The sequence below is a fragment of the Emys orbicularis genome, chromosome 4 (genome assembly GCF_028017835.1).
Source record: "Emys orbicularis isolate rEmyOrb1 chromosome 4, rEmyOrb1.hap1, whole genome shotgun sequence".
NCBI lineage: Eukaryota > Metazoa > Chordata > Testudines > Emydidae > Emys > Emys orbicularis.
The window spans coordinates 69,372,692-69,399,597 of NC_088686.1; the positions used below are offsets into that span (position 1 = coordinate 69,372,692).

General features: G+C 46.5%; 1 protein-coding gene across 1 annotated transcript in view; it reads left to right on the forward strand.

The window, feature by feature from the left end:
• The first annotated feature begins 246 nt into the window (after positions 1–246).
• LOC135877596 (cytochrome c oxidase assembly protein COX16 homolog, mitochondrial) overlaps positions 247–26,906 on the forward strand; it is a 78,649-nt gene continuing 51,989 nt past the window's right edge. The window contains 4 exon segments of the mRNA XM_065403092.1: positions 247–395; positions 1,756–1,818; positions 1,820–1,840; positions 23,767–23,844. Coding sequence (XP_065259164.1) covers positions 300–395; positions 1,756–1,818; positions 1,820–1,840; positions 23,767–23,844 — 258 coding nt within the window. The 5' untranslated portion in view covers positions 247–299.

Sequence of the window (26,906 nt, forward strand, 5' to 3'; positions counted from 1 at the left end):
GCGACATGGGGAACCTCCCTGCAGTATCCGCTACCTGCCGCAAATTACACCGGAAGCAGTTTAATGTTACACTTCCCCCCACCCCGACTCCTCTCTGAGCGGGGCGCCCCGCAGCGGGTGCCGGGGGTTGGATGCGGGTCTGTCCAGCCGCGTTCCCGAAGCTTACGTCATGCTATGCCTGCGCTGAGCGTGGCCCCTCCCTGCAGCAGGGCGGAACCGAGTTGCTCAGGGCGCGGTGTCCGCGGGGGGCTAGTTTGGAAAAGGACCGCGCCTCCCGGAAGTGTTGTGGGCGGTGCCTGATGCAGGAGGCGGCGGCGCGGAGCCTGCGGCGGGGCTTGGAGAGGCTGCGACCGCTCGCGAAGAATAAGACGCTGCGATACGGGGTCCCCATGATGGTGAGTAGCAGGGGGCGGGGCCTGGTGGATGGGGTGGGGCCAGTAGCGCTCTTCGCGGCCGGCAGGGGGCGGGGCTGGTGGCGCTCTCCGGAGCCGGCCGGTGCTGCTTGCTGAGGCGAGCCGCGTGGCGCCGGCGAGGGAGCGGCCTGTGCGCGAGGCCGCCCGTGACCCCGCTACTGGGAGACTCCGCCGCGCCCAGGCCGTGTCCGTGGGGGGCGTTACCGGTTCGGTTCCCGTCCCCGGCGCTCCGGTCTCGGCGGAGCCCGGCTGAGGCCGCCGTGTCGTGCCCGGCTCAGGGGGCGCTGTCCCCGTGCACCTCGCCTCCGAGCCCCGCTGTGAGCGGAGCGCTGGGGTCCCCTTCTCCGCTTGCCGGTGCTCGGTGCGGAGCCGGGTCGCTGCTGTCAGCTCCTGCTGCTGAGAGCGGACTGGCCCCGCCTGAGCGGGTTGGGTCGTGGCGGACCCCGGGAGACGCTAACCGGGGCGGGCAAACCCCGATTTCTTTGTGAAAGACTTTCTGAGCGCGCTGTTCAAAGGCTGCGCTGTTGGAAACTTGGTTGGTTTAAATCAGGCGCTTAGACGATGGTGTTGCTGGTGTTAGTTCGTTCACATAGAGCCTTCCCTGCCTGGCTGCATCGCTCAGGCCTGTTAGGCACATAGGCCACCCCTACTCTCACTATAGACGCTGCTCGGTTATGAATGACTTAGCTTAACCTCTCAGCGGGTTAGATTAACTACAGTGCCCTTCCCTAGATGTAGGAAGCGTCTGTGCTGCAGCAGTAATGCTGGGAGGGGGAGGGCAAGCAAAGAGGGGGCGGTCTGAGGGGTGGGGGCTTAGAGGTCTGTGGCAAAATTTTAAATCAAAACGTTGGTTCTCAGTTTCTAAAGTTTGAGAACCGCTGGTGTAGAGGGGTGTGTGTGAGACTTGGGTTTAGCTACTACTGAGCTGTAGCTCTGCAATGGTTTTTTGTGCTGCCTGTACTTTTAAATGAAGGAATAGGTAGATGAGTGATGTGGCAAAACTGTAGATGCTGCACAATTATTTAGGATAACTAAGATTAGAAAAAGGAATTAAACTCAAGAGTAACCAAACAAAGTGGTGCAATTGGGCAGGGTAATGTCAAATAAAGTTCAGTATAGGTAAGTGTAAGAGAATGCATATTGGCAGAAATAATTCAAGTGCTCAAACGTGCTGATGAGTTTTAAGTGTAACCACTCAAAAAGGTTTCAGAGTGGTAGCCGTGCTAGTCTGTATCAGCAAAAAGAATGAGGAGTACTTGTGGGTTTTAGCCCATGAAAGCTTATGCCCAAATAAATTTGTTAGTCTCTAACAAAGTACCCCTCATTCTTTTCACTCAAAAAGGAAGACCTAGCCAGCAATGTGGACAGCTCAGTGAAAAGATCTACATGCATTGTGATGGTCAAGAAAAGCAAACAAGGTTTTTAAGGTGAGTGAAAAATAGAATGGAAAATAATTCTGATATTATCCCATTATATAAATTGATGGTATACCCTCACCTTGAAAACTTTGTTCAGTTTTGGTCAACACATCTCAAAAAAGCTAAGATAAAGTAGAAATGGAAGGGGATCAGAGAAAGGCAATAGCATTTCTTAGCCCCACAGCAGGGCTTCTGTCTGAGGAGATATTAAAGTATACAATTTAATCCTTTTACAGTGGACGCAAAGAGGTGACTTGATAGAGATATGTAAAACAATGATGTAAAGAAGGTAAATCGGGCTCCTAATTACCCCCTTTTCCTTAATGCAACAACAAGGTGAAATTTCAAATAAAAGGCTATTAACAAATTTAACACTTAATAACCATAGCTCTTATCCCTGGGGATGCCTTATTGTTGGTTGGGGAGTGAAAGTCTCATACTATATCTCTTTCCTAGGCCCCTCCCTTTAAAGTTTTTCTCCCCCTGTACATACTTCAGAGCCCCCCTCTCTTTTGCTTTCCAGAGCTTTCCAATGCAGGAAGAGAGTGGTGAGGATATGATTCTTGTTAGTTTCACAGCTGCTCAAGGAGTTCTGAATAGCATTAGTGAAGCTAAACAGAATCTTGTTAACTTCACTCTTATACTGTTTGGGAAGCTAGGAGCAGCAGCAGTGGCACTGGATCTGTGTGCATAGTCAGGAAGATACCAACTGTGAACTGAGGCAACAATGTCTTTGCAACCAAAAAGAATAGATGCTTAATTTCTTCAGAAGTTGTTGGTACATAGCATTGTTCTACTGTGAGGAAAACTTGGAGTGTTGTTTCCTGTGCCATACTTGCTTTGTTGATTAAAAAGAGGTCTGTCAGCCCTTTCATCAGCACTAAATTCATTTAAAAATACATTCAAACTGCCTTGAAATGAACCTCTTTGTCTTTCATTTTACAACTTGAAGTCTAATCTGCCACTCTTTCTGCAGATCTGAGTGAAAAAGATAATCTTAAAGGCTGTCGGTCTTTTAGTTATTTAGTTATTTAAATATATATAAAATTTTGAATAAAGACATTTGTATATTTACCCATTTTCAGGGTGAATTTATAATTTTGATCTGCTTTGAGTCAAAGAGGTTTTCCTATTTAAGTGATCTTTAAAGCCTCAAATTATCAGCCTCTGAGAGTAACATGGTCATCAGAGTTCCTCTGTCACATTATCCTAGCAGGAAAGAGTGTTTTCTTCCCAACGCCAGCTGGACTGTAGAGAGTGCGAATTAACAAATCAATGGAATGAACAGGGACAGATCTCCACCCTCACCCCCAAGATAAATCAGTGAATCTCATTTTCTTTAATTCTACAAACTTGACATGTGGTGATACCAGTGCCTGGCATAAGGCAACATGTGCCTAGGAAAGTGATGTAACCTGGCATGGAACAGCATTTAGCAGCTTGAATGCTAGAGGGTGTAGAGTCCTGAAGCACTAAGATGGTAACATCTGTGTAGATGTTGGAATGAACTCCACTGACCTTGCAGATGTAACTTGAACTTGCTATTGTGAGGAAGGAGGCTGTGTTGCCTGTGTATCCACTTAGTGTACTTACCTTTATTTCCTGCTGTATCCATCTCTCTCCCTTTCCTATTGCAGAAAGATACAGGGGGATTAACTCTTTCATTACCACCTGCAGGTTATCATGCAGGCCTGTATGACACTTGGTTCTCCATTACAGAGGAAGGGTCCTAGCTTTCAGTCAGTGTTGTTTCTTATTCCACAGATAACTCTGTCTGCCTGAATAGGGATATGTCTATCAGTGTCCCATTCCTCCTGTGACACTTTCAGATGATACTGTGCCAGCAAGGCTCTTTGGTACCACTGCCAATGGAGCTGGCACTATACACTCTTCTGAGACACTGAGCATGTAAGATTACTTCTCCAGTGCAATTAACACATTTAAAGGTGACTGGAAATGCATTTCCTTCAGACAAATACAGATTGTTTTTCCAAATGATTAAGAAAGTACGTACTCAGACTTAAAAATTACAAATAAATAACGTTTTAAAATGAATGTTGCAAATCACCTCCTATGCTCACAGTAGTAGCCAAGAGTCAAGTTAATTGTTCTTCGTTTGTCTGCTACAGCCAATGACTTTCTAAGCACCTAAAGCAGTATAAGGAATATAAATGTGGAGCTTCTTATGATTCTTCTTGCTCTGCCATCAGATATTGTAAGAGAAAAACAGAAACCCGAGGCTCTGAACTTGAGTCATAGCAGGTAGACCTTTTTAAAATGCAACTTGAATTCTAACTTTATTGCATACAGAGATATAGTCTCAACTGAGATATAGTCTCAACTGTTGAACTATTGCACTTTCTAGCCTGATAAAGGTAGATTCTTCTGTCTTCTTTACGTTTATCGGTTTCTCTCTCCGCTGTAATAAAAATGCCTTGTGTTTCCCATTCTTCCTCTGAATTCTGCCTCTGGCATTGAAAGTGCTGTGCATATTGTTGCATTGCCATTTTGTGTGTTCCTATTAATCAGCACTCTGCTCTCTGTGTGTGTCCCATACAGAGCAGGGAACAGAGTTCAGCCAGGAAGGAACACACCAGCAGCATTGGAATAAGTGGTCAGTACTTCTAAGCACCATCAAGGGAATGACAGTGGTCTGCAAGGCTCCTACTAAAGACTTATTTGTCTGTTTAATAAACATTCTGCTGGCAGGACAGTTTGGATTTATATGTTTTGGGGTTATTTTTATCGCCAGTTGAAAGCTCTGGAAGCTCTGACTAGTGTTCAGAAAGATTTTTGTCTGCATTCTGGAGCCTGCCTTTTTACCATGCAGTGTGTTTTTTGGGTGGGCAGTCTCTTGCAGGCCTAATGGTCTGGTGAAGCCACCCTGTTTTTTAATGTATTTAAATAAATGGCTATCTGAGGGTCTCTTAATGAAGTGGGTTCAGACTCCAAAAAGTAGGTGAATTTCTGAATTCCCGATCCTGTAATATGCTGAGCACACTTCACTTCCATTACTTTGTAGGATCTAAGTGAAGATGGCAGATCCTAGAACTGAGGAAGATTCTTGCTATGAATAAAGATTCTAAGGGACATTGCTGACATTAATTTCTGGGTACACAGATCGTTACTACATTGTCTTCACTTGATGCATCAAGTGCCAAAACTCCCATTACAAACACACAAGGAGCATTTCCTCTGCTTCTTGATGCTCTGCCAGCATCATGGCACCCTTAAGCTCACATATAGCATTCCACTAAAAATTCACAGAATGTGAATCTCAGAATCTTCAGGGAATTGATATTTATTGCCTCATGTGACTTTTCTGTTCAAAATACAATTTACTGTATGAAACATAGTGAATTGAAATCTTCATATGCCTAGAATTTGTAGATGAAGAACAAATGGGCCTTAATACTTACCCTTGAGACCCAAACTGGCTTCTGAGTCTTGTAGGTAAACTGATGTATATGTAAACAAACACCTACTAGTGCTCTACATAGAGGATAAAAATCTTTTGTTAATGCTATTTTAGTCTTTAAAACAATTTCTCTCAACCACTGATTCATATGCTGTCACTGGTATGTGTCTGTGGCTATTATTCCAAGCACTGCTCCTCTAATCTAATGATGAGATGAGTTTCTGTACTGGGTCCCTGCTGCACCACTGCTTCTAAACTCTTATTCAGCTGCATTCTTTCTGGAGTATGGCACTGCTGTATGTGAGACCATCCTTTGAAACAGCCTATGGTATGCTGGAAGCTAGTGTGCACACCTGAATGGTCTGCTATGGCTGGTTCAGCTCTGGTCTTAGTTTGGTAAACTAGTACGGCTGCCTGAATTAGCTGACGTACAGTGTCTTTCCTTAGTCCTTCGGTGCGTTGATTTAGGTCTACGGCATGTGAGAGAGTTTCTGAATGAATGTCTTCCGAAAACAAAGCAATGTTCTTTTATTCTGTGAATAAGACCCCAACTTCATTTTGAATAGATTGTGTATGTGTGAATTTAGTGCTGGTAGAATTGGCCAGCCTGAGAGTCATGTAGACTGAAGTCCTCTGTTTATCCCCAGAAAAGATACACATGAGTAGTGGCGATGTTGGCTTCCTTCTCCTCCTCCGCCCCATTTCCTCTGTACAGCCCTGCAATATGTCTCAGTCCTTATCAGGTGGAACCACAGAGAGGGGCAGGAGGTTAGTTCTGTTTCCATGGCTCATTCAGTTTTAGCCCTGTCCTAATACTGACAACTAGGGGGACAGTTAATGGCAACAGTGGTGATGGTTTCTTTGTGTTTTTTGTAATGTAGCTATTAGTCTAATGGTAACTGAACTTATACCAACATCTTTTCACGCTCAGAAACCACCAATGCGCGATCAGATGGAAAGAGCCTTGGTCACAATAAACCTTAGCTGGATTTGCACCTATGATTTATGGGTGGCAGTAAACTTAGTTTTTAAAATGGTACTAGGATTCCCTTTTTATTTATTTATTTTTTTAAAGAAAGGGGCAGTGTTGTTTGTAACAGTAAGCTGCGCTTGACCACCACAGCATATTTGTTCTCCAAACAGCTGCAACTGCTGAGTGAAATTCCCTTGTCACCTGACCAGTCCATGCACTGTGTATAATGCAAGATGACAACAGTCTGGTTGAAAAAGCCCATTTTTGCTAATGCTCACACGAACATATGGGTTGCTGTTTCCTCTGTTGTTCTGAGATTGGTTTCTACTAAATGCCTTTTCTGCATTCTCCCATACGTTAAGAAATGGACATTTTAATAAACAAGATTTTTTGCCAAAAAAATAGACCGCGGTGTCTACAGCGTGTGACAAAACCGAGCTTTACAATGTGGCCCCCAGCCATTCGCATCTTGAATGTCGTCCAGCATCACCGCTGTGATGCTCTGCTGTGTTCAATGATAACAGTCGGGGGTGTGTGTGTGTGTTCCCTCTGTGTGCTGCCCCGGCTCTGCGCAGATAGCTGGCACAGCAGACCCCAAGAGAAACCCCAAGGACCACAGACTCTGATAAGGCACCAGGCCAGGTTTATTGTCAAACAAAACGTAGTCTCTAACTCCCCGGATCAGATGTTGACAGTTCTGCTCGTATATATGTGCTCCCTGACAATGGACTAGTTCAGTCAGTGGCAGGATTCTTCACTGCCCCCTAGGCCAGACAAAAGACAACCACTCAGGGGTGCATTCTTATACACAGGTACAAACAAGTTACACATCACTCCTGACGTATTGAGGTACAACCCCTTTACGTGTTAGGGTGCTGCCTCTCTCCTGGTACATGTTGGTTCGAACAAAACAACTCTATCCATCATATAATCCTTTTGACCCTGTCTTTAGGATGGGTCAGCCTGTTCCTTATTATCTATGTGGAATGTTAGTACCGGAATGTTCTGGTACCGTCCTGGCACATGTTTATCTTACTAGTGCTTAGTACCTTTTAGGTATGTGTATACGTGCACTATCAGCTGCCTTCTTGCCAGCTTCTGTGAGCAGTGCCTGCCTCTGACTCATAGTTTAACTTTGCTTTATGTTAAAGTCTTGACCATTACTTTAGTTGAGGCCTTAGGTCTCATACCAGGCCTCTGATACAAGGGATTATGTTTCAGGGCCTCCTCTTACTACATTGAATATGGTCCCAATATGCAGTGCTCCATACTGATCCAGGTGATCTGGTTGCTTGGATCAAGATGGAGTACTGTGTGCTGAGACCTGCAATCTTAGGCCTGATTGTTCTATTCAAGATTGGAGACAATGGCAATCTGCCCCTTTTTTTTTTTTTTTTTTTAAACCAAGTTGCTGCCCTAGGATCAGCATGGCCCTTTACTTGGTATATTTTATCTGCTCATGAAATACACATACACACCCTTCTGTGTTTCTCTAGTTGTGTATGAACAGTGCAGAAGAATTCTGCTGGCAGTGGCTACAGGAGGCAGAATAGTCAGAGAACAACAGGTTGCAATGTTTGTTAAGGAGTAGGTTTCCCAGCAGGGCTGGCCCTTGTTTTCAACTTGGGTAGGTGGCAGCAGAAGAGAGGCTATTGCTGATCTCTAAGCTAGAAGTATTTATGCACTGTAATGATGTTTGCTCCTTTCTCTATTGGTCATCATCTGCTAACACACAACTCCTAAACATTTTTTTCTTAATTTGTGCTTTGCATCAAATATATATTTTTCAAGGCACTCTAGCACCTTTCAAAAGGAGGCTCTATGGCCTGTAATGAAAATCAGGTTAATCTTTTTGCCACAAAGAGGAGTCCTGGGTTAGAGACCCTCCCCCTTCTGTGGGGAGGAGAACCAAACTGAATGATCCCACCCAGATTTCTGCTCAAATGAAAAGGGAGAAGGTGGGAGGGGAAAAATGAGGCTTGTGTGAGGAGATTTTTTTTACCTCCAATCCACTTCTCTGTCCCATTTGTCTTCACACTTGGATTTAGCACACACAGATTGATTGGTTTCAAAGTAGCAGCCGTGTTAGTCTGTATCCACAAAAAGAACAGGAGTACTTGTGGCACCTTAGAGACTAACAAATTTATTTCAGCATAAGCTTTCGTGGGCTGCAGCTCACTTCTTCAGATTGACTGGGTCACCATATAGATATAGATATATAATATAAATAATAGTAAAATGATACCTTGTATTTCCTTTACTACTGCTACTTGCCTGCGTTAGTGGTGTGGCATGTTTTGATCCATAGTGACTAAATCAGAGGTGGGCAAACTACAGCCCGCGGTCCACATCCGGCCCGCGGGACTGTCCTGTCCGGCCCTTGAGCTCCTGGCTGGGGAGGCTAGCCCCCAGCCCCTCCCCTGCTGTTCCCCCTGCCCCGCAGCCTGAGCTGCTCTGAGCGGCATGGTAAGGGGGCGGGGAGCGGGGGGGCTGGATAAGGGGCAGGGAGTTCCAGGGGGCAGTCAAGGGAGCAGGGGCGGTTGGATGGGGCAGAGATGCGGGGGGGGGGGGGGGCGGTGGGTAGAAGGTGGGGTCCCATCGGCAGTTAGGAGCGGGGGGTCCTGGGAGGGGGTGGTCAGGGGACAAGGAGCAGGGGGGTTTGGATGGGTTGGGAGTTCTGAGGGGGGCGGATAGGGGGCGGGGGCCAGTCTGTTTGGGGAGGCACAGCCTTCCCTACCCAGCCCGCCATACAGTTTCGGAACCCCAATGTGGCCCTCAGGCCAAAAAGTTTGCCCACCCCTGGACTATACTTTACCATCTGGAGGCTGTTCATACGAAATGAGTTGGGAGTCTCAGTAAATTTCCCATTTAGACAAATGTTCATGGTACAAAACCACCACTACAGCTGGCACTAATTGTCTCCCTTATTAGCAGTCACAGCATAGGGACCAATGATTTGAAATGTCCATGGAGGCTAAACTATCGCCTTGCCCTAGAGGGGCATCCCTCCAGTTCAGAGTTGAGCCAGATAGCTGTTTTGGTGGGATGGAAGCTTGCAGTGCTGCTGCACTTGTTTAGTGGATAAATAGGATATCTCCATTAATTCTAAATTCTATCTCCTAGAACTGGAAGGGACCTTGAAAGGTCATCAAGTCCAGCCCCCTGCCTTCACTAGCAGGACCAAGTACTGATTTTGCCCCAGATCCCTAGGTGGCCTCCTCAAGGATTGAACTCACAACCCTGGGTTTAACAGGCCAATGCTCAAACCACTGAGCTATCTCTTCCCCCCCCCCCCCCCCCAATAGAGGACTTCATTCTCCAGGGTTGGCCAAGCGGCACCTCTCACCAGCACTGAACTGCACACACAACAGTTTTTAAAAAAGGAAACCCCCAAAACCTTTTAACTCTGATCACTGCAAACCAAAAAAAAATTTCATATGACTTCCAGTTTTGCAGCTGCACAATGCATAGCTTGAGGCTTTGGCAGCAGCTGTCTTGGAGAAGATTGGCTTGAAAATTATCATATTACTGCTCCAGTAATATATTTCATAACATTTTCCTGCTTTCTTTTCACCAGTGCATGATCTGAGTTGCCAGTATTGAATATTGTGATGTGATTAATTTAGGGATTTATGACAAAGGAAATGTAATTTTGTAAGTTGGCTTTCACAATCGGTGCTGCAGCAGGAATGAGTTTCTTTAGCAATGGGGATTCTATAATATAGCAAATTGCTAGGTGATGTCAGAGAAATTGCCTCTTGTTATTTTGCTAACCCAAGAGACTAAGCGTGGCTGCTTTAGATTGTTCAGGATAACTCAGGGAAGTGCAGTAAGTCAGCGAGTTCTCATGCCATCAGTGAACAACTCAATTTTAATTGGTGACAAGCACTAGCATCCTCCATCTGAAATGCAGCCTTAATAATCAGCTCGATGCCATCCATAACTGTTTGCATAACACACTTCTCAACAGAGAAGAGAATGGGTAGATTTAAAAATAAAGTTAAGGAGAATTTAATGTCAATTGTTTTTGCATAAAATGCTTACTGAGGTTGCTGAATTTGTGACAGATGGTACTCTTACGTCACATTCTTTTATTCTACTTTGCAACATGTTAGTCTTCTGTGCATGCATGATTACGGTAAAACGTTGGGTTATTTTATATATAATCATTGATGCATACAGGAATAATCCAGTTTAGAACATTTAAGAGGGTATTTATGGTAGCAGTGCTACTAGTATGCAAAGTATTGTATAAATTATAACTATTTATTTTTAAAGCTGATCTTTAGATGTCAAAAAAATGAAAAAATACCACCATTAGATCCATATGTTGAATGCTTCAAAATAACTAGTCAGAGGGACATTTCAGCATGTAATGAATTCAGAACCTTTTTTATTTCTTCTCTTGCACATTCTATAAAGTGTAAATTATTAACAGCTTTATCACATAAAAAAAAAATACAGGTTTATCTGAGCTTTTCAAGTTGATTCTGTTCTCCAGTTGGGTTGTCCACAGCATAGGGTACGCTGGGTCATCTGATTAAATGTGAGGCAGCAATTTGCAGGTTACTAGAATTGGGGTGAGTAAATATGTTTTAATCAGGGTGGATAAAAATCAATGATTTTCTTTTAAAATCAGTTTTGATTTATAACAGATTTTTTGATAAAATGCTTTTTGAGGAAAAAAATCTATTTAAAGAGTTTTAATTAGGATATATTATAGCTCAAAGATATCTCATCATGGAATAAGGATTATAAATTCTATAGTATGAGAATATATTCATGTAATGTTTAAGACAAGTTTTGTAAATTAGTTCATGGATTAGGGATCCAATCTTATGGGGTTCCAAGGGCTTCTGTATACATTATTTAGGTTAATCTTTCTATCCACTGAGACAAAGTTCCTCCTCTATCTTGGTGGGTCCTGCGCTTATTGGTGGATTTTCTTGCCTCAGAGATTCACCATGTGGGTTGGGGAACAGCCCAGAGACCTTCCCCTCTGGAAGAACCCACAGTCCAGGTCAATTGGGAGGTTTGGGGGGAACCCGGGCCCGCCCTCTACTCCGGGTTTCAGCCCAGGGCCCTGTGGACTGCAGCTGTCTTAGTGCCTCCTGTAACAGCTGCATGACAGCTACAACTCCCTGGGCTACTTCCCCATGGCCTCCTCCAAGCACCTTCCTTATTCTCACCACAGGACCTTCCTCCTGGTGTCTGATAACGCTTGTGCTCCTCAGTCCTCCAGCAGCACACCCTCTCACTCTTAGCTCCTTGCGCCTCTTGCTCCCAGCTCCTCACACTCGCACCACAAACCGAAGTGAGCTCCTTTTAAAACCCAGGTGCCCTGATTAGCCTGCCTGCCTTAACTGGTTCTAGCAGGTTCCTGATTACTCTAGTGCAGCCCCTGCTCTGATCACTCAGGGAACAGAAAACTACTCATCCAGTGACCAGTATATTTGCTCTCTACCAGACTCCTGTACCCCACTGGTCTGGGTCTCACATATCCCTCCCCCCTGCTCAACGCCAAGGGGTTGGGCAGCTTGGGACGCCAGACAGTGCACACGTGACAAGCCATTGGCATTGCCATGGCGGCTCCCTGCTCTGTGTTGCACACGGAACTGGAAAGGTTGGAGGGATAAGAACCATCTGGTCACCCTTGTGTTCTTCTCCTTGTTTCGCTGCATCCATTGAAGAGGGGCATGGTCGGTCAAGAGGACAAATCTACGCCCGAGCAGGTAGTAGCGCAATGTTTCCATGGCCCATTTTACAGTGAGGCATTCTCTCTACACCACTGCATATTTTTGTTCCCTTGGAAGGAGTTTCCGACTGAGGTATAGAATTGGGTGTTCCTTCTCCTTGACCATCTGTGATAGAACGGCCCCCAACCCTACTTCCGATGCATCCGTCTGCAGGATAAACTCCTTGGTGAAATCAGGGGCTATCAGTACGGGGTTACTGCAGAGGGCAGTCTGTAGGTCTGTGAATGCTTCCTCTGCTGCGTCAGACCATCTTACCAGATCAGGTCCACGGGCTTTCACTAGGTCTGTCAGGGGGCTTACCTTGTGGCAAAGTGGGGGATAAATCGTCGGTAATACCCCAGCACACCTAGGAACGCCCGGACTTGTTTCTTGCGACTTGGTCGGGGCCAATTTTGGATGGCCTCTAACTTGTTCACTTGGGGTTTTACCAGACCTTTTCCCACAATGTAGCCAAGATATTTGGCCTCTGTAAACCCTACAGCGCACTTGGCAGGGTTTGCTGTAAGGCCAGCTTGCCTGAAGGTATCGAGGACTGCCTCCACCTTCTCCAGGTGGGTTTCTTGGTCTGTTAATATCTCCTTCGGTAGCCCCATTCGGGCAAAGATCCCCACCAGCTCTTTGGCTATAGTTTTAGAGGCCGTGTTCCGCAGGGGGATGGCTTCTGGGTAGCGAGTAGCATAGTCCAAAACAACAAGTATATATTGGTGGCCCCGAGCCGTCTTCTCCAGGGGTCCCACTAGGTCCATGGCTATTCGCTCGAAGGGGACCTCTATGATGGGAAGGGGTACTAAAGGTGCCCTCAAGTGGGGACGGGGATTGTGCAGCTGACACTCCGGGCAGGAGGCACAGTACCTCCGCACTTCTTCATGTACTCCGGGCCAGAAGAACAGTCGTAGGACTCGTGCCAGGGTCTTCTCTACCCCCAAATGCCCCCCAAAAAGATGACTATGAGCAAGACTTAATACAGCGTTCTGGTGTTTTTGAGGTACTAGGATCTGCTGTACCTTCTGCCCCTGTACTGGTCCAACCCAGTATAAGAGATCCTTCTTCATTATGAAGTAGGGTCCTGGTCCCTGGGTTTTTCCTTCCACGGGGACCCCATCTATTTCAGTCACCTCCCTCCTAATGTTGTCATACCTTGGGTCTTCTGCCTGGTCCCTTCCAAAATTTCCTCTCCCGGGGCTAATCTGCCCAAGATCTGGGGCCCAGTCTCTGTTGCCTCTACTGGTTCAGAAGCATTAGGGTGGGGGTCAGACTCAGGTGCTTCTCCCTCCTGCGTGGTCTCCTTTTCAGCTGCGCGGGTCCGCCTACCTACAAGAGCGACCCTCTGGCTTTGGGTCAGTATTCGGGTTCCCAAGGCCTTAGCTGCCCTTCTTTCCCTTTTTGTCTTTCTAACCTGTCTGGGAGTGGAGAACAAATCTGGGGATATTTCAGAGAAGATTGGGGGTTGACAGTCTGCTGTGGATGCCTCACCAATTTTAGGGTCCCCATCTTTCTCCAATCCCCCTACTGGGAGTAAGTTTCCAAACCCTGGGAAGTCCCTCCCTATGAGCACTGGGTATGGGAGTTTAGGGACTACACCTGCTGCTATCTCCGTAGTGTTCCCTTGGATCTCAATTTTTACTGGGATGGTGGGGTGGTAACTAACTGTCCCATGGACACATGTTATCCCCGTACGTTTAGCCTGCAGCAGCTGACTATGCTTCCCGAGCTTCCCTGAGATAAGCGTGATAGCACTCCCCGAATCAACCAGTGCCGTGGTCCCTACCCCATTTAGTTTCACTGGTCTGGTATACATATGTGGGGTTAGTGAGACCCCCACAAGGTGGATTAGGGAGCATGGATCTGCCCAGTTCCCCAGGTTACACTGCATAGGCTCCTCAGCATTGGGACACTGTGCAGCTATGTGTCCCCACTCCCCGCAGGCATAACATCTGTATGGAGCCCTAGGCGTTCCCCGGTCTCTTGGGTTGGGCAGTCTGACATCATGATCCTCTTCTCCCTCAGTGCTCCGACTCTTTGTGGCCTCTGATGGGCCTTCAGCCTCTCTTTTTTTTCCCACCTGGGCCCTCCTGGTGGCCCAGTCACCCGAACTTTAGGGCTTGGTGCTGCTAGTTTAACCCGGGGTGCCTCTTCCTTAACTGGTCGGGTCAGCTCCCTCGCTGTCCTTTGCCTCTCTACCAGGGTGACAACCTCGTCATAGGTGGAGGGTTCGTTCTGGCTTACCCCGGCACGAAGGTCTGGTGGTAGTCCCCTCATGTATCGGTCAATGACCAGAACCGCTAGTATCTCTTCCGGACTCCGGGACTCTGTTTGCAACCACTTTCGTGCGAGATGGATGAGGTCATACAATTGGGACCGCTGGGTTTTGTCTTCCTGGTACCTCCAACCGTGATACTGCTGGGCTCGCACTGCTGTTGTTACCCCAGATCTGGCCAGGATCTCTGCTTTCAGCTGGGGGTAGTCTGCCGCAGCCTCTTCAGGCAGATCATGGTAGGCCTTCTGGGCCTCCCCACACAGGAATGGGGCAAGGATGCCAGACCACTGATTGCGAGGCCAGGCCTCCCGTAGGGCTGTCCTCTCAAAGGCCAGAAGGTATGCCTCTACATCATCCTCCCGTGTCATTTTCTGCAGCCAGTGGCTGGCCCGTATGAGCCGCGTCCCATCATGGCCGCGATTCAGCTCTGTAAGGGACTTTACCTGGTTTACCAGTTCCCGCAACATAGCTCGGTCTTGAGCAGCCTGGTCCATCTGCAGGCGATTAGTCTCTTGCTGCAGCCGCTCTGCCTCCTGCTGGGCGGCTGCCTGGACACAGGTAGCCTCCTGCTGGGCCGCCGTAGCTTGTATCAGTGCCCGCACTACATCATCCATTGTGGTGGGGGAAAAAAACAACCCTCTCCCTTTTTGTTTGTTGTTGTTGTTTTTTAAATCACCCTCCTTCTTCCGCTGCGCTGTACACCCCAAGATCCCACCGCTGACACCAGTGTGACAAAGTTCCTCCTCTATCTTGGTGGGTCCTACGCTTATTGGCGGATTTTCTTGCCTCAGAGATTCACCATGTGGGTTGGGGAACAGCCCAGAGACCTTCCCCTCTGGAAGAACCCACAGTCCAGGTCAATTGGGAGGTTTGGGGGGAACCCGGGCCCCCCCTCTACTCCGGGTTCCAGCCCAGGGCCCTGTGGACTGCAGCTGTCTATAGTGCCTCCTGTAACAGCTGCATGACAGATACAACTCCCTGGGCTACTTCCCCATGGCCTCCTCCGAACACCTTCCTTATTCTCACCACAGGACCTTCCTCCTGGTGTCTGATAACGCTTGTGCTCCTCAGTCCTCCAGCAGCACACCCTCTCACTCTCAGCTCCTTGCGCCTCTTGCTCCCAGCTCCTCCCACTCGCACCACAAACTGAAGTGAGTTCCTTTTAAAACCCAGGTGCCCTGATTAGCCTGCCTTAATTGATTCTAGCAGCTTCTTAATTGGCTCCAGGTGTCCTAATTAGCCTGCCTGCCTTAACTGGTTCTAGCAGGTTCCTGATTACTCTAGTGCAGCCCCTGCTCTGGTCACTCAAGGAACAGAAAACTACTCATCCAGTGACCAGTATATTTGCCCTCTACCAGACTCCTGTACCCCACTGGTCTGGGTCTGTCACACCACCCAATGGGACTCAGTGCTCAGTCTAGAAGATACCATCAGAGATTATTAGTTTTGCAGTTCTCAAACTGTGGGTTTGTGTCTCCAGAGATAACATGCTTGTTAACAGCAAAAATATTTTTAAATGAATGAATAAATAAAATAGAGGTGAGAAATAACAGGCCTCAACCCTATTGTCCCTCTGCAAATTTGTGTACACAGAGTCAATCCCTTACCTCTCTAAAAGTGCAAAGTTTCAGAAAGTTCAATTAATAGAAGATTGTTGGGGGTGGAATAGATCTGGACAAGGAAAAGTTTGGAGATAAATGTGAGAAGGGAGGGACAGGCAGTAGAAACAAAAATGGAACTGTTTGAGCAGCATATTCCAGAAGTCTTGAGGTCTTTCTGAGTATAGTCTTCGTTGATTTGAGATCTACCATACCACTCTCTCACTAGAAGGGAAAACCTATAATGGCTGCAAGCCATAAAAGAGACCCAGTTTGGGAATATTTTAATGAAGTTCCTCTACCTGTGGGTAAGACAGGCATGTGTGCAAAATGCAAACAGTGCAACAAAGAAATGCAAGGCCTGGTTGCCGGAATGAAACAACATCATGAGAAGTGTTCCTTCTCAGGAGGAAGCTGCGGTGAAGGTGATGAAAGGAACATGTCTGAATGTGACGGTCCACGCCCCTAGGGTCAGGGCAGCGTGGCCCATCGGTCACAGTCTATAAAGCAGCCCTTCAGTGCAGGGCAGCATGGTCTAGCGGCCAGAGTCTATAGAGCTGCCCCTTGATGCAGGGCCTAGTGGCCAGCGTCTATAGGGTTGGGGCACCCCTTATGGGGTGTGGCAGCCCCAGTAGGGTGGCCCGGGCCCACCCAACTCCACCGGGCCCCACCCAGGGCCCTAACAGTGGCATAGCGCCTTGCCACTGACTCAGCAGGGGGGTCCTACTGAAACACGATGAGTTTCCCCGGCGGGGAGGTACCACTCCATCACCCTACCTGGGTCACTTCCTACCAGAGTCTGTGTTGGGGTTTCCCAGGAGATGTCGGGTCCTCTGTGTTCGGCAAGGCCAGTCATCTCCAAGGGTTCCTCCAATCGCCTGGGTGCAGGCAGGCCGTGGACGGCTTTGATTCCTGGTGCAGTCAGGGGCTGTGGCTGGCCCTCCGCAGGAGCTTCCCAGGCAGGTCCTTCCCCTGCGACCTCCAGCCCAGAATGAGCTGGGCTCCCTCCCTTTATACTACTAGAGCACTTGGAGCATGCCCAGTCTTGCCAGAGAGGCAGGACTTCCGTTGTCAATAACATGGGCTTAACCCTGTCTGGGCTAGTGTGGGGTAAGCAGACCCCGTCACACTGAACATGCAGGATCTTCAGGTTGATAAACTTTTTGTATTTCATACTTCTTTCTTAAGGACTGCCTGTCTTCCTTCTGGACTATTCTTGAATTCTCATGTTTGAGCAAAAAATATAGTTGTTAGTACCATAGAGTATCATTTTAGATGCAGTTGTGATAATAAATAGCGGAAATAGGCAGATCTTCCTTTTTACAATTTCATCTTTAAAGTTGTACTGAGTGTCAGTGAATGCCGTGAGTAATACTAAATGAGCAGTATGGTAATAATAATTAAATAACTGCATTGACTTATTTTGTTTAGGAGAATCCATCCTCAACATACAGGATTCTGAAGACTATCCACCCTCAAGATCACCATCACTTTCTATAGTTTCAGAGTTATCTGCCAATGATAGTGTTTCAGTCATATCATGTATGTCACATAGCCACAGTATATCACCTGTAGCAAAAAGAAAAAAAAATCTCCATCATCCAGGAACAACCATAGATAAGTTTGTGATAAGAACCAGCAGATTACAAAGAGGTAATTGATGAAAAAATTGCCCGGTTTGTTTATGCAACAAAGTCTCCTTTCTGTATGATTGAGAGCCCACACTTCATTAACATGGTTCAGTGATTAAGACCAGGATACAGTCCACCCAACAGAGCAGATGTCGCAGGCACATTGCTGATAAAGTGTATGAAAGAGAAGTTGAGCAGTGTGCAAAAGGTCTAGAGGGTGAAATTGTTAACTTGAGTCTTGATGTTTGGAGCAATGTCCACAATGATCCTGTTGTATGTGCTTGTGTAACAACAGAAGAAGGGAATGTCTTCCTTACAGAAACAATTGATACATCAGGAAATGCACACACAGCAGAATACTTACAAGAAGTAGCAATAAAAGTTTTATAACAAACTGAAAAAAAAATTCAAATGTCTAGTATGCATCTTGGTCACAGACAATGCTGCAAATGTATCCAAGATGAGAAGAAATTATTTAGAAGAGAGTCCCAAGCTAATAACATACCGTTGCAGTGCTCATTTGATGCACTTCCTAGCCTAAGACTTCAGTGTTCCAGAAATAAAGGCTAATGTTGTTGAAATTGCAAAATACTTCCATAACAACCACTTTGCAGCAGCTGCTCTGAAAAAAATGGGAGGAACCAAGCCATCGCACGTCTTGTGGGAGAGTTAGAACTCAGTAGTGGACTGTTTTGAGCACTATATCAAGAACTGGCCTAATCTGATGAGTTTGTGAACAAAATCGTGAAAAAATAGATGGCACTCCCACAGCCAAAGTTCTCAACATTGGGCTTAAGAGAAATGTTGAACACATGCTGAGTACTCTGAAGCATATTTCTGTAGCCTTGAACAAAATGCAGGGAAATAGCTGTTTTACAGCTGATGCTGTTGAAATTTGGAAGGAACTGAGTGAGATCTTAAAAAGAAAAATAAGCAATGTGTGGCAGAGCTCTGACCTTGCCCCCATGGATCCTGTGCTTCTAGGCGGTATATGCTAGCCTCAGTGGCTCACTGTGACCCTCCACGTAGCCCTTCTCTCTCTAGGGCCAGGGTTACAGTCTACAGAGCCCTTTTCATCATAGGCCAGCAAGGAGGTTGGTGAGAGAACTCCCACAGTCTCTGTTGTCCCTAGGGGTGTGTTTTAGAACAGTTTAGCCTCCTGTCCTGACAGGGACCTGACTTCCCCTCCCAGGAGGTGTTCCTGTAGTGGTGGGTTAGGGGGAACCCAGGCCCGCCCTCTACTCCGGGTTCCGGCCCAGGGACCCTAATGGTAGCAGCTGTTGGCAGCCAACCTTTCACTGCTAGAGTTGCTACATTTCCCTGGGCCACTTCCCCACAGCTCTCCTGCTTCTCCCTTCTTCACCCTTACCTTAGGGCTCCCTTATCAATAACTTGAGGGTGTCTTCATTAACCAGCCCTTCAGCCGCACTTTCTCTTCCCTGGCTCTCTGTGCCTGATCAGCGGGGCCTTAATTAGAGTCAGGTGGTCACATTAGCTTAATGGCCTCACCTGACTCTTTGCAGGTTAATTGGAGTCAGGTGTTCTCATTAGCCTGGAGCAGCCCCTGCTCTGGTCAGTCAGGGAACAGAAAACTGTTAATCCAGTGGCCAGTATATCTGCCTTCTGCTATTCTGCTGTACCCAACTGGCCTGGGTCTATCACAAATGATAGAGTTAAATTACAAGCATTAAAAAAACAAATGGAACAAGCACTATCTCCAGCTCATTTTCTTGCAGATATTCTCAATACTCGGTACCAGGGTCAAAACTGCTGAAGAAGAGGAGTTGGCTATGACATGGACATCCAGCAATCATTCCTCCATAATGTCAACTATAATAAACTTCAGAGCTAAGGGTGAACCATTCAAGAAATATGTTTGCTGATGATGTTTTAAAGAAAGTCACACCAGTGAACTGGTGGAAGTCACTTAAGCACTTGGATTCAGAGACTGTTGAAGTGATAATCTCACTTTTAACAGCAGTAGCTTCTTCTGCTGATGTAGAAAGAATATTTTCTTCCTTTGGACTAATTCATTTCAAACTGAGAAATCATTTGGGACCTGAAAAAGCAGGAAAGCTTGTTCTTTCTTTTCCAGATTATGAACAAACAGGAAAATGAAGGTGAAGATGACTGAGTTAGCTGCAGAAGCCAATATTTTAAGTTTCTCATGTTGACCTGTCTGACACAGCCAATTTAATTTTTTTTTAAATATTTCATTTAACTATTTTAGTTAAAAACAATTTTAACAAAAACAAACTTGATTTTTCAAAAATTCATATGCTTGTTTTGTTAAAATATTGTTTGCAGTTGAAGAAAAAATCCAAATACATAACTTTGTTGTTTTAATTAAATAAAACAATTTAAATGTCTGTCTGGTGATGTTCTCCTCCTAATACAGCATGGCAAGAAAATCCTCCAAATATTAATGATTAACCTGTTGAATTGGAGATAGTTCACCTCCCAATGAGTTCATAAATATCTGCTTTAATTACCTTTTGGTAAATGAAATAACCAAACAATCATTCATTTTCTGATATAGCTGTAAAACTATTCTGAAAAGTTTTCAAAATAAATCACTTTAAACATGTAGAGTGTGTACTTTCTAAAAACGAAACCTACATCTCTGAGTTGTGAAGAATATGTATTAAGGTTATAACAACCAACAAGAATGCACTTTTATGTAGAAATCCATGATTAAATCGAGTCTTCCTCACTAGTGATTCAAATCCACCCTGGTTTTAATTTTCAGTATGTACTTAATTACTGCTCCTCCTTCAGTTGCTCAGCATTATATACATAATTGTAACATTGGTAAGAATTATTATTTATTATTAGTGGTGGTAGGAAATATTTATATTATGGCACACCCAATGGTCCCTGTTAGGGAAGGTGACTATTTCTGATTTGGAAATCAGAAAATGGAACCAATCCGTCTGGTTTCACTGTGTGAAGGGCAAAAAGTAAAACAGAATTTAAACATTCTTTAGATTTCATGATATAACGGTGATGTCAGTAAAATTAGGGCAGGTAAAGGTTTGGAACTGTATTCTAAGGAACAGAATAAATTAGTCACACCAGCTGAGTCATAGCCTCTCTCTCTCCACTGCAGAGGCTGCTGGTGGTTTTGTGATCTGAACAAACAAGTAATGTGTACAAGTCTGAAACCACCAATCTATTTTGCTTAGAGCCTCAAGTTAGGCCTTTGATGATTATTATATTTTATTTAATACTGTAGTGCTCAGTGCTGTACTATATTTGGAGGAAGACGGCATCTTGGTGTTACAATCTAAATTAGGTAGTACAGTTCAGATATTGACTTTCAAGAAAAATAGATACTCTAATCACCAGCCCCCTTTTGTATGTCTGTTTGTGTATGTAGCATTTTTATTTATCATGTACTGTATATAGCTGAAAGTGTGCTGGGTAGTATATAGTAAATGGTCTCTGCCAATCAATACAGGACAAGACAAGACAAGACAGAACATATACAGCGTGGTATGACTATTGTTTCATGAAATTTTGAGTGTTTTTCCATAGTTATGGCACAGACAAAAGGGTGATTATTAAATCATATTATATACAGTGTTTTAGATGCAGCAAAGTAAGAGTGTGCGTTGTCATTTCATTTTGGTTAAAGAGTGGCTTCACAAACCACAGTATATTGACCATTCTTAATTTAGTAGGGCTTGGCTTATGAGGAACAGGCTAGCTGTAAGTCTTTGTTAATGTGAATAAGACACAAAGTGAACATATGTTGTATAGTATAATTTTATGAGTGTTCATTGCTGGGCAAACTAATGCTTAATGGATCTAACAAGATTAATTATTGATTTCTGACTAGTTTGACAACTGGGTACCAGATACTTTTCTAGTGCAGCTGCTTCAGACCTGCATTCTTCATACTGTATGTTAGAGTGATTCCAGCTGGTAAACTATTGTGTGTGATAGCAATAAACTTCTTGAAACCAATCTTGCGGTCTGTTCATTAGAGCTTTAAGAATGTGAGGTAAATCATTGGGCTGTTAATTAACACACTAGTCATTAGCTATGAAAGAGGACCAGTTTCAAAGGAGATTCTTGTTTTAATGAGAATAAATGCTGTGACTCAAACCATATTTGGTTAGAGTTATTGCCTGATCCTGTGAGATGCTCAGTGCTTCATGCAATTGAACTTTAACGAGAAGAATGAATGTATTTGCTGACTAATCACCCATGCCATATTTAGGCAGATCTTAAAACCACTTTTAATCAGCATGTTGGGTTTTTTGTTTTTGTTTTTTCCTTCTCAGATCTTATTACCAAAATATTTGTTAGTGAGCAGAAGCTTTTCCCATATAAATCCCTGCTTTCTGCAGTATGTGTTTTTGTTGATCCAGCATCTATGACAATATCATCACTTCCTTGAATGGTGGAGTCAGAAATCTGGCCCAGTTTAGTTCATAATGGTCTAGGTTGTTAGCTACTGAAAATTATTTGCTACCACTTGATGGTTCTTTGATTGGCTTTGTGAAATGAGTTGTAGTTCTGGGTCCAGTTCCTATCAGGTAGGTGTCCATATCACAAAAGCCACTGCTACATTTGGCTCTAATTGTCATGTACACCTCTACCTCGATATAACGCTGTCCTCGGGAGCCAAAAAATCTTACCGCGTTATAGGTGAAACCACGTTATATTGAACTTGCTTTGATCCACCGGAGTGCGCAGCCCCGCCCCGCGGGACACTGCTTTACCGCGTTATATCCGAATTCATGTTATATCAGGTCACGTTATATTGAGGTAGAGGTGTACATCCAAAAGATCAAGACAGAATGAGACTGTGCAGACTTCACTCCTTCGAGCACTCATTGCCACTTGCCAAGGGGTGCCCATTTCTATGGCTATCCATAAGGGTTCAGTTTCCAGTGCTACCAATCTGTCACCTTTCAGCTTCTGAGGGGAGGTTATACCTATTGCTGTTTCTGTTGTGGGGCAGCCCGACCTCTTCCAGTGGAAAATCAATTTGGCCAGCACCTTTCAGGAGGAATAAACTGAGAAGAAAAGTCACTTTAAAAAAAAAAAAAAAACCAAAAAAACCCAGAACAAATACTGCATCACTGAAATAATCTGTCAGGGGTAATGTGCTAGTTAGGAAGGGCACACATTTTAACCATGTCTATGCAGCATGATTTTAACAAGTATGAGACTCCGCATGTTGTCGTGCTGTGTTATGAGCCTGATGCATTTCATTTGAACAGCCAGCATTGTATGGAGAACTGCTACCATGTGAATTGCAGCAGCCTGCAGAAAAGGAGTTAACTAGCAGTGAGGAGAGAGAGAGAAAATACAGGATAGTTTTCCTTGGGTCCTCAGAACATCCCCCTCCCATTGCCTTCCTCAGACATGCCTCTCTTTGAAGCCTGTTGCCCTCCCATTCTGTATGTCAGCCAATGGGCCTTGCCAGAGAACAGCAGAAGGAGTGTGTCAGGCCAGAGCAAGAGTCAGAACTCTGATCTTCCATGTGGCAACTAGATTACTTAGCCAGCCCTTAATGGTGTACTTGATCTTTAGGTTTGTCTGAGCATGGCAGGGCTCTCTAAAGGTTAAAATAGATGTTTACGCTTTGTGACGTCTCTCTGCCTGTCGTAAGAACAAATCATTTCATGATTTTCTTCATGCTGACATGAGACTCTGCCTTGCCTATTTCTTCCTTTATTATTCCTTTTCATAAGCTTCAGTGGTGTGGAGGGAGCTCCAACAAAATAAATGGGACAATAATGAAGATACAGGTGCAGTGGGTTTGATTTCTTCAGCGACATCATAAAGGACAGTAGGACCATTGTTCCAATCTTGCTTGTTTGTTCCAGAAACGTAATTGGGTCCTTTTATGCCCAGGCATAAGAATAAACCAACTGGGCATTGTTACTTCCCTGTTACTGGTATAAAAATAATGAGAACAAATCCAATAGCAGTGTCCTCTGCTGCTGACAAATCAAGGAGCCATTTGAAAAACAATTTATATATGAAGATTGTAAGGATGAAAGATGGGGAGGGAACAGGCACTGGGAAATCTGAGTCCCCCTACAGTCCTTTCTGCATAAATTAGAAACTTGGTGAGATCCATAGACAGACTATCATGGATGGAAGCTCTGATGCCCCCTGCTTATCAGGTGATGCACCCCTTGTCTTTTTTTCTGCCTTGGGAAGAATGCGAGGCCTCCTGACACTTGCAATGGGTGCAGGTCAGTGTTCTCTTGTAGTAGTCCAGTGTGTGTTGTACTGTGCTGTCTTTTTAGTGAGTGCTTTTTCTTTGTTTAATATTTCAGCTCCTGATTATTGGTGGGTCCTTTGGTCTCCGTGAGTTCACTCAAATCCGTTATGATGCTCAAAAACGCCACAGAAAGGTAAGTTAAGTGGTTTGTTGGTTTTTCAAATCTAGAGAGCACCAAAAAATAGTGAGGACTGGAAAAATAGTATGATTTGGTATTTGTAGCGTGCCTAGCATAGTGTGGCCCTCATCCATGGTTGGGGCTCCATGGGAGGCACGCCACAAAACAAATAATGATGATAATGAAACTTGAAAACTTTTCCTGGGTGGCAGGTTGGAGAGCAAAAGTAAGATGAGCGCTGCTACATCTTGCATGGCTTAGCACAGGGGTCGGCAACCTATGGCACGTTGGCCAAAGACGGCACGCGAGCCGATTTTTTTAATGGCACGCTGCTGCCTGCCGGAGTCCCGGCAGGCAGCAGCGTGCCATTAAAAATCCTGCCCAGTCTGGCCCGGCCCACTCTTCTCCACCCTCCGCTCCCCCGCCCTCCCCTGCGGGGGCAGGGGGCAGAAGCTTGGTCCTGCTGGCTCCCCTGCCTCTTCCCGTAGTGTGCTGGGTTCCTGCCCCTCCTCCGCCTCTCCGTCCCTCCCTCCCTCCGGCCGATCAGCTGATGGTCCTTGCGAGAGAGGGGGTCGGGAAGGAGCAGAGTCAGCGTGCTCGCTGCTTGAGGCAGAGAAGAAGCGGGGGCAGGGCCTTGGGGAAGGGGGGTGGTGGAATAGGGGCATATCCCCTCCAGCCCCCTGCCCTGCCCCCCCCCACCCTTCTGCTCTGTGCCCCGCACACCCCCCAGGTCCCTGCCCTGAGCCCTGTACCCCCCTCATACACACCCAGCCCTCTGCTTGACTCCTTCACCCCCCCCCCACGACCCCAGCCCTGACTCGGGCACCCCCACACATACCAAGCCCCCCCCACCCCCTGCCCTGACACCTGCACCCCCCTCACATGCCCCCAGCCCTCTGCCCTGACTCTTGCACCCCCCCCTACATCCCCACCCTGAGCACCAAACAAGAGCTCCTGCACTCCCCCCCCACATTCCCACCTGCACCCCTCGCATCAAATGGGAACTGCCCAGGTAAGTGCCCCACACCCAAACCTCCTGCCCCAACCCTGAGCCCCCTCCCTCATTCTAGCTCCTGGCCAGACCCTTCACCCCCAGCCCTGTGCTCAGTGCACTCCCACACTCAGCTCAGTGCAGGGAGAGGAAGAGAATGGGCCAGAACCAGGGAGAAGGTAGGTACCCACTGTATGTGGGCAGGGCTGGGACCCCAGACCGGCAGCAGGCTGAGCAGGTCTGGCAGCTGGGATCCCAGCTGGCAGGAGCCGGCGGATGGAACCCCTGAGTGGCAGTGGGCTGAGCCACTCAGCCCACTGCCGGTCTGGGGTCCCGGCCACCGGCCCCGCACAGCCCGCTGCCGGTCTGAGGTTCTGGCTGCCAGACCCTTGCCAACCAGGGTCCCGGCCGCAGGCCCCGCTCAGCCTGCTGCCAGCCTAGGTGAACAAAACCCCAGACCAACAGTGGGCTGAGCAGGCCGGCGGCATAAGATCAACATTTTAATTTAATTTTAAATGAAGCTTCTTAAACATTTTGAAAACCTTATTTATTTTACAATACAACAATAGTTTAGTTATATAATATATAGACTTATAGAAAGAGACTTTCTAAAAAAACGTTAAAATGTATTACCGGCACGCGAAACCTTAAATTAGAGTGAATAAATGAAGACTCGGCACACCACTTCTGAAAGGTTGCCGACCCCTGGCTTAGCAGAAGCCCCTCTGACTGACTGATTAAAGAGGAGCAATGATGAGTTACAGCAGGGGTCGGCAACCTTTCAGAAGTGGTGTGCCGAGTCTTCATTTATTCACTCTAATTTAAGGTTTCGCGTGCCGGTAATACATTTTAACGTTTTTAGAAGGTCTCTTTCTATAAGTCTATATTATATAACTAAACTATTGTATGTAAAGTAAACAAGGTTTTCAAAATGTTTAAGAAGCGTCATTTAAAATTAAATTAAAATGCTGATCTTATGCTACCAGCCTGCTCAGCTCGCTGCCAGCCTGGGGTTCTGTTCACCTAGGCCGGCAGCGGGCTGAGCAGGGCCTATGGCCAGGACTCCAGACCTGGAGGGCGGGGGGTGTTTCAGGGGTCAGGGCAGAGGGCTGGGGGAGGGGGTTCAGGGCAGAAGGCTGGGGTGTGTGTGTGTGGGGGGGGAGGTTCAGGGATCAGGGCAGAGGGCTGGGGTGTGTGTAGGGCAGAAGGCTGGGTGTGGGGGGGGTTTCAAGGGTCAGAGCAGAGGGATGGGGGTGTGTGGGGGATGCAGGGCAGAAGGCTGCGGGTGTGGGGGGTTCAAGGGTCAGGTCAGAAGGCCGGGTGTGTGTTGGGGTGTGGGGGGGGTTCAGGGCAGAGGGCTGGGGGTGTGTGGGGGTGCAGGGCAGAGGGCTGGGGGTGTGTGGGGGTGCAGGTCAGAAGGCTGGGTGTGGGGGGGGGGGTCAGGGCAGAGGGCTGGGGGTGTGTGTGGGTGCAGGGCAGAAGGCTGGGGGTGTGTGGGGGGGGTTCAGGGCAGAGGGATGGGGCTGTGGGGGTGCAGGGCAGAAGGCTCGGTGTGTGTTGGGGTGGGGGGGTTCAGGGCAGAGGGATGGGTGTGTGGGGGGGGTTCAGGGCAGAGCGGTGGGCGGGGGGGCTGAGTGGGGCTGGGGGCCGGGACCGCAGCAGGGAGCTGCGTGCCACTCAGAATCGGCTCGGCACGCGTGCCGTAGGTTGCCGACCCCTGAGTTACAGTGAAGGAGGGTGATTTTGCCAGAAGGATGGTGGTTACAATGGCCCTATTTAGACCAGAAAAATAGGTGATGTTTTAAAAGTTGCTAGCTAACATGTTTTAACCAACATGTTTTTAAATACCACTTAGTGCCTAGGGTAGACAGGGTGTTACTCCTTAAAAATTGGTGTTAAATAGTCCTGGTCAACCCAAGGTGGCAGTGAGGTGGGGTAGGAGGAGCCTAGGGTTGACCAAGACCAGCTAACACACTTTTTAAAAGCGTTAAACCATATCTCTCTTACGTTATAAGTGGTGTTTAAAATTTTGTGTTAATCAACATGTATTAGTTCACACATTTTAAAAATGTCACATATTTCCCCA